Below are 14,619 nucleotides of genomic sequence, written 5' to 3'. Positions count from 1 at the left end.
TGTTTAGCAAAGGTTAGAAAAACCATGTTATCAGTGTTGTGAATTGTCAATGCGATTATCTTAAATATGCAGAGCTGGCCCTACCATGAGGCGGGGTGAAGAGCCCACCTCAGGTGGCAGAAGTGCAAGAGGCGGCGCTCCGTCCGCCTGCTTCTGCCGCCAATAGGGAGGTGTTAGGACATGTGACGTTGCCAAGCGAGTGGCAACGCTTTGAGGACTGCCCTGGCTTCCACCACGTTTGGTGAGAGGTGGGAGTGGTGATGGCGGAAGTGGAGGGGGAGGAGGCAATTCCTGTTTTGCCTCAGGTAGTAAAATGGGACAGGTCACCCCTATAAATACGTTTAAGCTTAACACACAACAGTCACTGTACATCTTGGTCATTTGGACAAAATGTTTACTATTTTTCTCATTATCCATGCACATTTGTATCTGCCAACTGAGAATAGTACCAATGCATGCATCTGTTGAAGGAGACTCTAGTCAATAAAAGCTAGGGCTAAAGCTTGTAGCCTTTAGATGCCACAATACAGTTGTTTCCTTCTGCAACAGATTAACATGGGTACTTGCATGAAAAACACTATTACTTTAATAAGAATTTGGTCCTTCCCAATATAAACCTTATTATTTATAATAAATCAACAAATCATTAATACTTACAAGGTAGTATGTTGGGATATCTGTTCTTTTCTCTGTTTTCCTCTTTATTTGCCATCTCAAGTGTTCCTTGCATATATCCAGGAGGTAATGACTACAGGAAAAATATGTAGTGTCAGTTCAAAACAGCATACTATAGTGAGTGGTTACATAGAGGAGATGGTTTAAGTGAAACAGCTGTATCCCATGGAGCTCAATAATGCCCGCATGAAAAGGTTAACAAAATTCTTTGAATCCACCAAACCCCAGGAATAAGTTCCAGTTTCAAAGAAAGATGAGTGTTTGTTGTTTGCGCTGGCAACTTGAAATAACAATCTCAAAATGACTCATGTAGTGACCATGCCATTAAGAACTGAAGCATAAACATTGAAAATGAACAGGATTATCGAGTATGGATAAAGGACTCAAAATCCCAGTCATGTGAATCCAAAGCAAGAAGTTCAAAATATGCAAGGACAATCAAAGTGTGTGCGTGTGATGTGATTAGTTTGACGTGCTATGTTTTTAGAAATCTATTTCAATCCACATATAAATGCTCATTAGAAACTATAATGACTATAAACGTTTAAAGTTTTTAAATAAGGTGTGTCTGCATAGAAATCCAGGTTCCAAATCCACACCAGGGCCTTGTGCCTGTAATTTGTGGAAGAAAACTTGCACTCACTTACAATTTAAGTGACACATGTAGTTTGCGCCTTAGACATGCCCATCAAATACATAACATACCATTTGACCATCAACGCCAGAAGGCAGCGTTGATATTCACTAGGTTCATGTCCCAATCAATTAGGGGAGAAATGCACCTGGAGGCATGCTTCTATGAACAGATTTCCAGCTGCACTGGAAAGTGTGCACACCTGTACCACAATATGTCCTTGGAGTCAAATCATTCAATCCCAGTAGGAATACTCTCTCTCAAGCCAGTAGTAACATGCAACACCTTGTTATACATTACTCTATCTGGACCAGGACTTCCGTGTTTTAAAATAGGGTTTCATGTAGTTTGCATTACTAAATTACACTACTACATTACTACATTCAACTTGTTTTTATTATTGCTTGTTAGCCGCCCTGAGTCTGGCCTTGGCTGGGGAGGGCGGGGTATAAATAAAATATTATTATTATTATTATTATTATTATTATTATTATTATTATTATTACATTTAAAATAGGTACATTGGTACATTCTTCCATTTTGGAGGCAGGGTAAATTACCATTAGAAAGTAACAAACATAATTAGTGAAGGAAAATAAGTTTTTTTTTACTATGAAATCACCTAATATATTTAGGAGATCCACACTGTGCCAAGGCATCAGGATGTATTTAATTATTATTATTTATGATTTATTTATAGACATGCAAAGATAAAACATTTAATTGACAGAGATGCAGTATTACTTTTAAAAAGGCACATTTTAAGCATATAAACATAAAAACTACTGACATGAAATCCTGACAATTATAGCCTCCCCTTATATTATAGCCTTAAAGGGCACTGCTGCATAACAGAGACGGTTTAATTGGCATTTGCTTTTTCACTTAGATGAACTCAAACCTAAACTAATGCTGTTCCTTCATTGCCATGGCTTCATCTATGAGAGCTGATGTAAGGAGTAAGTTCAGCTTCATAGAACTGTTCATATGAGGTCAGAGAGCAAACCCAACATGGTATGTTCCTTTCTGCTAGTGAGCGAGCAGCCAGGAAAAAGAAACCCCTTCTGTATGCAACCACAATGTAGCAGGAAGCGAAAGAGCAAATCTGCTTTACTGAACGAGGTGAGGATCGTATTTACAAGAAACCTTCAGCACCATTAAAAGCAGATTTTGAGGGACTACTGCTAATAGGGAGCCAGAACTTGCTTCAGTTCTCTCCACATCCCGTTCGCCAAGTGGCAAATAACAGCACAATGATGCACAGTTGCTACCACAATTTAGGCTTCAGCAAGATTCATGGATCTTCGGCACCTACCCATATGCCTGCACACTATTCTGAGATGTGGGATAGCTTGGTGGTTATTTATCTCTTTTCTCCGTAATAACCAGTTGCTAATGATGATCCAATCCCCATTTCTTGCAACAAGGCACTGTGGAGTGGGAAACTCCATAGCTTTTAAGGCAAAGGAATGTTTGATAGGAGGTAGGATTTTGGAAAGTTGTGGCACATGGGACAGAATTAGTGGGGAATAAATGAATGAATGAATGAATGAATAATAAGGTATTACACACAATTTGTTACCTGTATTTGCTGTGTCTTTGAAGAAAACACAACATTAAATGCAAAACATGAAGACTTACATTAAACTCCTCCCGAAACAACTTCCCATCATCAGCTGCTCTTATCCGTATTTCATGTTCCAGATGTTCCACTGGAATAGGAAAATACTTTTTTGGGCCAGAAGGAGACCTTCTGAGAAGCATCTGTTGTTCTGCTGGGTAGGATGCAAACATAATATCTATTATTACATACGGTATGAATAATGGCACTGCAGTTCAAATGTTCATTTAGAATCCCCTGCTCACCAAAAGAAAAAGATGAGCGCTGGCTTTTAAAAAGATAATGTGTAAAAAGATGCTAGTAATGCTAAGGAAGAATTTAATCTTCAACTCTGAGGTGTGTTCCTAAGATGATGATTTGGGAAGGGGTGGAGTTGGGGTGGATGAAAGCTTTACCAATAGGAGCTGGGGTGGGTGGGGAGACTGGGAAACTGGGGACAGACAGTGGGCAGAATGGAAACACATCAAACTCTAGTAATGTGTACAATGCTGTGCAAATTTGACTTGAAACGCAGCAGAGAGGAAAAAATCTCATTACGTTTTTAGCCAGCATACTCATAATTAACAGTGAATATCAATGGAGTATTTAGCTGAGAGGAGGGATGTACATTTAATCCTCTTAAGATGCATAGCCCACCTTTACAATTCCAAAATGGAAACACTTAGCATACTTTACACAACTAATAAATAAATAAATGAAACAGTAAACACAATGAACAAAAACATACAAAGGAAGCTGATGAAAACAAAAGCCTCACAATAACAGCAGGAAAAAGGATGGGACACTGTTGAAAGAGAAGTTTGTCAGTGGAAGCTGCTGGTTTGTTACTTTGTGGTTTTATTTTATAATTTTAATGTGCCGTATTTTTCCATCTATAAGACCGAATTTTGGAGGACTCAGGTTTAAGAAAATGGGGGAATATGTATCTGTGTATAAGACACCCCCTAATTTTTGACATTTTAAAGGAAAAAAACCTAGTCTTATATACAGAAAAATATGGTAAATTGTACTTGTTTTAACTATGTTGTATAACCTGACTTCAGATCATTTGGTGCTGGGTGGGCTATAAGAAAGGAAGGGAAAAAATATCCCATAGCAGGAATTTTAGTGCCAAAGCAAAAGGGGGAAAAGTTCCTTTCTGGGACTGAAGGGAAGGGAAACACACATCTGAACAGTTTAGATGCTTCATTTTAGCAATTCTGAACTCATAGCTAAATGAGTTAAATTTCACAATGGGCTCTCCTGAAGAGAAGCCCCACATCTAGAAACACCCAGTGGCGTAGTGTGGGGGATGCAGGGGGGCCCGGCCGCACCAGGCGCAACATCTGGGGGTTAGGGTTAGGGGGCGAAAATCCATGGGTTAGGGGGCGCAAATTACTTGCCTTGCCCCGGGTGCTGACAACCCACGCTACGCCACTGGAAACACCCACCAATATTTATTCTGCTGAATCTGACAAGCTGATTATATTGTGTCATTCATTTTTAACCCGTTCAATATGTTGTAGTGGTTAGAGCATCGGAGTAGAACCTAGAAGACCAGGGGTCAAATCCCCACTCAGCCATGAAGCTCACTATGTAACCTCGGAGCCAGCCACCATCTCTCTCAGCCTAACCTACATCACAGGGTTTGGGGGAGGATAAATTGGGAGGGGGAGAACAACATATATCACATTGGGCTCACTGGAGGAAAGCGGGACTATGTGTACACAATAAAAGACATTTAATTCTCCAGACGATTGCCGTATATATTGGTTTTGTAAATATACGCACAGCATTTGAAAAATGAGCATTAATACAAGCTGTAGTGAAAAAAAGGCATGAAACAATTTAACTGTGATTCCTGCATGACAGGGGGTTGGACTATATGACCCTTGGGGTCCCTTCCAACAATTCCATGATTCCCCCTCTTTTTGTTTGCTAATTATCTGTTTCTGCTACAGCTCTGCTCTAACAGCTGGATGGTGTATTCTTGTGTAACAGTTACTATGCCTATACAGTGGTACCTCGGTTTAAGAACAGTCCGGTTTAAGAACGATTTGGTTTACAAACTCCGCAAAACCGGAAATAGTGTCTTGGTATGAGAACTTTACCTCAGTCTAAGAACGGAATCCGAACGGTAGAAGGGCACCGGCGGTGGGAGGCCTCATTAGGGAAAGCGCGCCTCGGTTTAAGAACAGTTTTGGTTTAAGAACGGACTTCCGGAACGGATAAAGTTCGTAAACCAAGATACCACTGTATTTTTATTAATGTATTTGTATTTATTTACACATAAAATCAGGTGCAGCTCAGTGGCCAGTAGTGTAAATTGTGAGTCCAGCCAACCAGTTTAAGGCTTAAACTCAGCTATGAACCAGCTGCTCCGGGGCAAGCTCTTAGCCCCTTGCCCATGAAATGGAAATTTACAATACAGGACTATTGAAAGGATGACTGGTTGAAGCACGAGTTGCCCTCAGTATGCCTCTGAATTCAAGGCTGCTGGGAATCAAAATGGGGAACATACTGTTGTATCCAGCTTGTGAACTTCCTATAGGCTTCTGCTTGACCCCTTGTGAGCCCAGGATGCTGGACTAGATGGCCATTTGGCCTGATTCTGAAAGGCTCTTCTTATGACCTTACGACAGAGGGCCTTCTCGGTGGTGGCACCTGCCCTGTGGAACGCCCTCCCTTCAGATGTGAAGGAAATAAGCAGCTATCTTATCTTTAAAAGACATCTGAAGGCAGCCCTGTTTAGGGAAGCTTTAAATATTTAATGCTGTAATGTTTTTAACACTCGATTGGAAGCTGCCCGGAGTGGCTGGGGAAACTCAGCCAGATGGGTGGGGTATGTATAAATAAATTATTATTATTATTATTATTATTATTATTCACGAGAGAGACTGTAACCTAGTATAAACTCCCACTGGAAGAACGGGGAGGAGGTGAGGTGGGGTGGGAGGGAAGCAGAGATTTTTGCCAGCTTCACCTTCTTCCTGCAGTCCCCCAAGCAATTTAATGTGTTTCAAAGAGCCTCAAACCTTTGAGAGCAGATTCTCAGTGGGAACAGGCAGTTCCAGGCAAAAGGACAAAATAGTAACTTCCTCCTTCCACTCACAGGAGTGCCCTAGTTCTGCTCACCGAGTTTCTGGATCCAAGCCACTGAGAGTTAAACTACACAAATGTCACATGTGGCTGCCTCTTGCTTTTCATTCACAGGGGAAGGGGTATTATTAGGGACACAGCACACCTGGAGTAAGGCTTGTTCCATCCTTCCTCAGCTAAAATGGACTATAATAGCATATTTCATTTTTTATTTTATTTTAAACTAAGCCTTGAAATTTTGTGAGCAAGGGACACACTACGGGGGTTGGGGTGTTATATCTCGAAAGCAAAATACTCGCCTAACCAACACGCTATAATTCCAGTTACAAACTGTAGTTTGACACCAAGAGAATGTTTCTCATAGCACAATCCTATGCACATCAGCACAGAAGCAAGTCCTGTTAAGTTTAGTAGGACCTCGGTCACATTCGCACCATACATTGAAAACACATGACTTCCCCCAAATAATCTTGGGAGCTGCAGTTTGTTATAATAATAATAATAAATTTTATTTATATCCCGCCCTCCCCAGCTGAAGCCGGGCTCAGGGCAGCTAACAACACTAAAGGTCTCTGAGGGGGTAAACTAAAGTTCCCAGGATTCTTTGGGGAAAGCCAAGTGATTTAAAGGATGTGACCTTACTCCGGGTAAGTGTGTACAGGATTGCAGTCTAAAGTGCCCTGAACACTTGGAATGCAATATCTAATTGATAGGTATTAGCAACATCACACTGGTTATGATCTAGGTTATGATCATAAAGATGCTTAAGAACAACTACTTTTAAACAAAAGTATTATTCAATGGCTGCAACTTTCTGCAAGTCCAATTCATGGCTCTGTTTCAAGGCTTTTTTTTAATACATGAAATAAAAACATCCAGTTCACTCAGCTGGGTTCTACAGTGATTTCTGTCTCCTTCACAAATGAATAGGTATGATACACATGTTTTCAAACTACTGTTTCTCACATTTACAAAACATTCTTGTGTAATTATTTCTTTAAAATATTTATATACCCTTCTTCAAAAATGGTTTTAGGACAAGGTATGCTTAAGATCTCTCGGTTGTATACCTAACATTTATAAAATGTAAAAAGTGGCCCAAGTCTAACTAGACTTTAAATATAAATATATTCAATTTCCAGTCTTTGTGTTGGATCCTACGCCCTGTTATGGATAGAAACTTGTAAGCAGCATATTACTACAAAAGCGAAAGTTGCTTTAAAAAGTAAAGAAAGTTTTCAAATTTTAAAAAAACAACAACTAAGAGTAACAAACATTTCAGTAACCAAACATTTACATTCAGCATTATATTTACCACTTTAAAAAATCTAAGATTTTCAATATTAAGTAAATCAAATTTATATTTTACCTTGTTCTTCTAAGATTCCATTCGGTATTTTTTTATCACTTGAAGTCACCACTGCTTTTCTGTGTTTCCTGAACCTTAATAATTATAATAAGATAAATTTAGGGGGATAGTGCAGATCTGTTGTGAATAAATAAGTTACCTGTTTACGTATAATACTGCAGCTTGTCTCACAAACCATGTAATTCTGGAAAAACTCTTTCTAATCATCTTCCGTTTGTAAAAGCTTCAGATGGTGGAGAGAAACAGTGTGTGTAACATCCTCCGCTGCCCTCGATAATGTGGGTGATTGCAGCCGGCACAGCTGCACGCAACACACTTTCATTTCCTCATTAGATCACATGGAAACAAGACAGAACTAGTTCCAAGCTAAGCGTCTGATGTCTGCTTACCTGAAGAAATAGCCAGCTAAAAGGATCAGAATTATAAACACCAGAATCAGGATCAGCATTGAAGTCAACAGATGTGGCGGTGGACTGTTTTCTTTTGGAGGGCCTAGGAATTTAAAAAGAGAAGTAAGAAGTTCGGAAACAACAAATTTCTTAATCTCTAACAGATAAAATCGCATACACACAGTTCCTACTTAACAAATTACTTAAAACGAATTAGCCACATAGCATTTTGAGCAAGTTATAACCTCTTTCGGAGTTCTTGGCTAGAAATAAGAATCCTGACAGCAACAATTCCCTTGTCACTTGCACTTCCGAAATAGTTTTGCCATACAGCTATTTGCTTCTTTGCTGTCAGACAACACCATCAAACCATAAATGGCCTTCATGTACCCTTCTGAGCTTTGTGGAGTATTTGACCACCAGGAACAGGTGGATGCTAACTGATTTTCATCCAAAGCTTAAACCACCACCATCCAATCACAAACCACCACCAGTTCTTACTTCCTCATCAACAATCTCTGCTAAGTGCTACACCATGGGTAGGCAAACTAAGGCCCGGGGGCCGGATCCGGCCCAATCGCCTTCTAAATCCAGCCCATGGAAGGTCCGGGAATCAGCATGTTTTTACATGAGTAGAATGTGTGCTTTTATTTAAGATGCGTCTCTGGGTTGTTTGTGGGGCATAGGAATTTGCTCATTATTTTTTAAAAAATTATAGTCCGTCCCCCCCCCCAAAGTCTGAGGGACAGTGGACCGGCCCCCTGCTGAAAAAGTTTGCTGACCCCCTGTGCTACACTGAATCTGGAACTTTGTGGTACCAGGAATTAAATACATATTTGTGGGAATGTACCATGGAATATGTCAGGGCTTTGCATCTGTTATCTCTTTGACAAGAGGCAGGTGAGAAATGGAAGAGGGAGAAGTTTAAAACAGTCACTTTTCCCCTTTCAGTGTCCCTCTCTTCTCATTGTACTCAAACAGTGACAGGAGTTTAAGTAAAATGGGGGTGGAGCCACACTGAGATGAGAACTGTGGATTTAAACAATGCCACAGGTTTAAGCAAAGTAGGTATAGAGCGAAGCTGAGCTTTTTTAAATTAAGAAAACCCAGACAAGGCAGTTTTAATAAGGAAAATAGCAGAGATGGGCACAACTCAGAAGCTAACATGAAAAACTAATACAACAGTACTTTCCCCAACTCCCTTCTTGCTGTATTCAAACCCTCTTTTAAATTGCCATTTCCTCACACAGCGCCACCTTTGCTCACTCTACTCAAACCTTTGCCATGGTTTTAAAGCCATCACTTTTTCTTTTCAGTTTTCCTCCACTGTGCTTTATTTAAACCTCTGCTGTTTAAAACCAAATGCAAATGAAAAAGGGTGAAAAAATGGGTGTTGACATTAGGCATATAAAAATACTCGGAGTAATAATCTTAGAAGATACCAACATCATATTTCAGAGGGAGGAAGAAAGAAAAGATGGCAGATGAGATATGAGAGATAAAGAAGTGTATAGTCATAACATTTTTGTTTTTACAATAATACTGAGACGACAGGCATTCCTTATGCAGAAACAAAAGTATTATTGTCTGCTGAATCGTTAGGGATTTTCAGACACAGAACCACCCTAAATATTTAGTTACAGAAGCTTTAGTTACAGACTTCTTCTATTTATAATGAAATACTTTTTCTATCCAATGCCATCCATCCATTGCAACAAAACTAATTAATACCCATAGGATTAAGCATACTTCATTCTGCCTCATAACCTAGGAGTCCAAACCAATTATTGTACTTTAATTGATAAGGTCCTTCCCCCGCCCCTTTTCCCCGCCTATTGTTTCCTTCTCACAACTTCTGAACTTTAAATAGAGCACCAGATCTCCTTTCAGCCCTTCTCAGCCTGTGGGTCCCCAGATGTTGTTGAACTACAACTCCCATCACCCCTAGCTAGCAAGGCCAGAGCTTGGGGATGATGGGAGTTGTAGTCCAACAACATCTGGGGGACCCACAGGTTGAGAACTGCTAAGATTGTGCATGTGCAACAAACTTTTGCTGAACAACTCCTCTCTTGCAAAGCACGACAGCGGTTCACAATATAAAAACACAAAATACATAATGAAAATAAGAACAAACCAATAAACCCACAAACACGTTTAAAAAGACACAGCAAGTTAAACAGTCAAACGCCTGGTTAAAGGGAAACATTTTTTGCCTGGTGCCTAAATATATGTAATGAAGACATCAGACGAACATCCCTGGGGAAAGCATTCCAGAAACAGTGAGCCGTTGCTGAAAAGGCCTGCTCTTGTATCATCACCCTCTGGACCTCTCATGGAGGAGGCACATGAGAAGGGCCTCAGATGATGGTAGTAGGGCAGGGGTAGGCAACCTAACGCCCGGGGGCCAAATGCGGCCCATTTGCTTTCTCAATCCAGCCTGTGGACTGTCTGGGATTCAGCATGTTTTTACATGAGTAGAATGTGTCCTTTTATTTAAAATGCATCTCTGGGTTATTTGTGGGGCCTCCCTGGTGTTTTTGAATGAGTAGAATGTGTGCTTTTATTTAAAATGCATCTCTGGGTTATTTGTGGGGCACAGGAATTCGTTCATTATTATTTTTTTCAAAATATAGTCCGGCCCACCACATGGTCTGATGGACGGTGGACCGGCCCACGGCTGAAAAAGGTTGCTGACCCCTGTTGTAGGGTCTGTGTCGGTTCATATGGGGAGTTGTGGTCCTTAATATCAGAACTTGGAGAAGCTTATCAGAAGCTTGAGATCATTGGTACTACTCTTTAGCCAAAGTGCAGATGACCAAGTTGTGTGCTCTGGATGGGGTTACACACCCCTTAAAGAGGCAGGTTGCAGGTTGGGCATGCTCCTGGAACCATCACTGTATGTAAATAACAATAATAAAACTAATAATTATTATGGTAGTAATGCCGCATGAGATGAGTGCAATTATGTGGTTACTTTCCGTGCCACTGAGACAACACACTGCTGGAATGGCAGAAACTAGGCTGTTACACCCATTCCACATGGTTCTACTTACAAATGGCACTGAACTACTTATGAATTGGACCACGGGTGCTATAAGCTGCACACTGCAGGTGAAAACTATTGTATGCATATAAAAGATTGCAAAACTCCGGGAGACATACTCTTACAGCTCAGGTGTAGCATGTGTGTGTGTGTGTGTACATAAAAGCACACACACACACAATAAAATACATCTCTTAAGTGAGTGAATTTTCACTACTATAAACTACTATGAATTTTTTACTTTGAAAATATGTCTTTTTGGAATGATGGACATCAGAATCAATGTCTTGTAAGCTCACCCATATTTTCCATAAAAATTATTTTCCTATGTTCAAATAGCCATCCAGTGAAGCCAAGCAAGAAGGGCAACAGGGACCACCTTACCAACACTGGCAGTGTGACTGTAACATATAATAGGTAGATACTGAAGGTGACTCCTAGCTCTGTACTGAATCCAAACAGCGATACTTCTTCATCATCATCCTGTTATCACAACAACTTTCACTTTGTTATGGCTGTTCTTTGCAGCATGTCATGTGTGTAACAGAACATGCACATCTAATTTTTCAGGCGATGTTGTTGTTTTCTCTTGAAGTTATTACTAAAACTTTGTATGTTCACAATATTTGCTTTCCTGTTTTGAGTTTCAGGAAAAAAATGTCCCGTCACATGGAAGGAATGTTCCTGCTTAGGGATCCATCCACCCACCCACCCACCCACCCATCCACCCACCACACCCTTCTCCAGCATACAACTCTGTAAATTGTCAGAGGATCATGGAGGGCATTCTACTCTACACAACCAGTTTTCTGTTTCCCATCTTTCAACATTCTGCAGCTACTAAGAATGCACAGTTCACCCTGGGCTGGTTTGTCTTTTTTAACAGGGGTAGTGTGTACTTCTGCAAACCCTGAAAATGATTCTGTAATATTTAATGGATCCCTTTTTGGTGTTGGTGGGGTAAAGAGGAGAACATTTTTCATAAAGTATTTGGAACACATAACTTCTTGTCCTTATGAACTTATAGATGGCATTGAATAAAATCATTTGGGCAGGACCTTCCAGTTATTATCTAGTTGCAGTCTTGTAACTTCCCTGAAAAGGTCAATCAGTATTATCCATATACAACGGATGGGAGGACTGAGGCTGAGAGCAGCTTGCCTAAAGCCACCTACTAACTTCATGGCAGAGAAAAGATTCAAACCAGGAACTTCATGATTTGCAACCTAGTCTCTTAGACACACCACTTTATAATATGCACAAGAGCAGAATTTTCAAAAATCCACACTGGAGAAAGCTACTTAGTGATTTTCTGATTTCCATATGCATACAAACTTGTAATACTCTTATGAAAGTGAATTATCTTTGCACTTTAAATGCACAGAAGCATATAAATGAAACCTGAATAATCATGATTTAACAATTCTTATAATAAATATACTCAGCAGTTATACTAAAAGCAAACACAAGCAACAAACTACAGATCTATTTGCTGCAGTCCTTTTCACTGAAACAAATAGTCAACCGCAGCAGTACAGGCCTAAAATAGAGTATGGCAATTTGTTAAACATGTGACACTCGGTGGGCTATGTGGTTTGAAAGGTTTGGAGAGCTGTAGCAAAAGTAATTTAGGCTCCACGTTATGAGAAGCTTTAGTTATAGTCTGGATAATCAGATCCAGCCAATCTTTGTAAATAACTTCCCTTTTCAATATGCCAATATCGCCTCTTATTAGATGGCATTCACCCTGTTCCTACTTGAAATGCATTAAATAAAACAGAGGTCCGCCCCCCTGTCTTAAAAAAGATCTCCCTGTATAAAATTTTATAAACAGAAAAAGCTTCAGAAGAAGATGAATGACCAGAAGGGAGCATGGCATCCATTACCCCCTCCCTGAGAGCCTGCACATTCATACTTAACCATGGTTTGGGCTCAGTGTAATATGCAAACCAGGCCACTGTCAAAGAGCTGAGAAAAAGATCCTGTGGCCAAGGAATCAGTAAGCCTAGGAATGTCTCTTCTAAGCATCCTTGCCCTCTAACCCCTAGATTATGGAATATTGCTTTGCTTGTTGAAGGATGCATCTGCAACCATGACACCAATCTCAACCATCACTGCAAACCTTTCTGCATGCCTAGCCACCAACAATAAAAGGGGGCAAAGAAAGCCCACGTTCTATAAAGCTTCATACCTATTGTTGCTTGATGCAAAAGAGAAAGGTCTGTTAGCACATGGGCTCTTCTCCACCTGGCCTGGGCAAGACTCAATGTGCATGCATACACCACCTCTGCTAGACAGGCAGCTAAACGCTTAATTTCATAGTAATACAAGCTATGACGTTACTGAATGTACAATTCTGGTTTTGAAAGAATGAGCTTTCAAAATGTTTCCACAGACCCTGAAGCAGCTGTCACTGGGATTGTGTTGATAGCCAGCTTAGCGTTGCTGTGCCATAGGATTTCTGCTTTCAGGCCCTACAGCAAAAATCCTGAGGGTTGTCAAATGAGGAGGGTGGGGGAACTGGCAGAAAGCATGGCAGTTTCCAAGACATGAATTTGCTGTTTTCCAGGTTCTGCACAGGATGGTCTTAGGTGCTTGATTCTTATTGCTTCAACCAGGGGGTAAATTCCAGCAGGTTTCACCCAGGATGTGAAATTTTGCAAGAAGGAATATGTTCAAAATCTAGTAAAGGTAAAGGTAAAGGTACCCCTGCCCGTACGGGCTAGTCTTGACAGACTCTAGGGTTGTGCGCCCATCTCACTCAAGAGGCCGGGGGCCAGCGCTGTCCGGAGACACTTCCGGGTCACGTGGCCAGCGTGACATCGCTGCTCTGGCGAGCCAGAGCCGCACACGGAAACGCCGTTTACCTTCCCGCTAGTAAGCGGTCCCTATTTATCTACTTGCACCCGAGAGTGCTTTCGAACTGCTAGGTTGGCAGGCGCTGGGACCGAACAACGGGAGCGCACCCCGCCGCGGGGATTCGAACTGCCGACCTTTCGATCGGCAAGCCCTAGATGTTGAGGCTTTTACCCACAGCGCCACCCGCGTCCCTCAAAATCTAGTACATTAAAGCAAATACATTCCCCCACCTCTGAGCAGGCTTTGTGGCAATAAGGTAGCATTCATCAAAGCTGATAACTGCCTGGGTGGATTAGGCTAAGCTCTACTTTCTAGTTCCTGTTTCAACAACAGAGAGTCATATGCCTCTGGAAGCTGACAAACAAGGCATGAAGGCAAAGCCACCCATTTATGGCATTATGAGGAAAGGGGGAAGTTCTATATTGATGCTCTTATTTTTAGAAACCTCTATTGTATCTCCCCACCCCCAGCAATCTTTATTTTCCTCTATGACACCATTATAAACGTTTGTGGCCTGTGTGTCTCTTAATACTAACATTTTGTACTGTCTGCTGTTTTTGCAAATGGTAAGGTATTTTTGTTTAACACCCCGCCATCCCACACACAACCGATGTATCGCCAAAAACAACTTACACGTGCCTCACCTTGGCTGCATACACAATAAGCATTTGAAGCACATTTAGACAACATGACTCCCCCCCCCAAGGAATCTTGGGAAACTGTAGTTCACCATTCACAGAGCTACAGTTCCCAGTATCTTTAGCAAACTACAATTCCCTGGATTCTGTGAGGGAAGTTATGTGCTTTAAATGTATGATGTATGAGCATCTTCTGTTAGAACAACTGCTACACTGTTTATTCAAGCTGCTGTAGAACAGGTGGCATACCTGCTTCCCCTGGGTGTTTATGTGGCTTTTGTCCAAAGTCCCTAGAGCAATCGGCATATTTGCT

The 14,619-nt window shown here is 41.0% G+C and overlaps 1 protein-coding gene across 14 annotated transcripts in view; it reads right to left on the bottom strand.

Moving 5' to 3' along the window:
- Window positions 1-14,619, bottom strand: part of PTPRE (protein tyrosine phosphatase receptor type E) — a 167,669-nt gene that overhangs the window by 24,400 nt on the left and 128,650 nt on the right. For 7 of the 14 annotated variants that reach the window (XM_083439637.1, XM_083439643.1, XM_083439648.1 and 4 more), the window contains 4 exons: window positions 7,767-7,869; window positions 7,378-7,451; window positions 2,951-3,084; window positions 658-748 (listed from right to left, as the gene is read on the bottom strand). In XM_083439637.1, coding sequence (XP_083295763.1) covers window positions 658-748; window positions 2,951-3,084; window positions 7,378-7,451; window positions 7,767-7,869 — 402 coding nt within the window. Of the gene's footprint in view, window positions 1-657; window positions 749-2,950; window positions 3,085-7,377; window positions 7,452-7,516; window positions 7,658-7,766; window positions 7,870-14,619 lie in introns of those variants that run through there. The other 7 variants (XM_083439644.1, XM_083439645.1, XM_083439638.1 and 4 more) reach the window with 4 other exon arrangements.

This window comes from Podarcis tiliguerta (genome assembly GCF_965153285.1).
Source record: "Podarcis tiliguerta genome assembly, chromosome: 5".
Lineage (NCBI taxonomy): Eukaryota > Metazoa > Chordata > Lepidosauria > Squamata > Lacertidae > Podarcis > Podarcis tiliguerta.
This window is presented reverse-complemented; position numbering and strand designations above follow the sequence as displayed.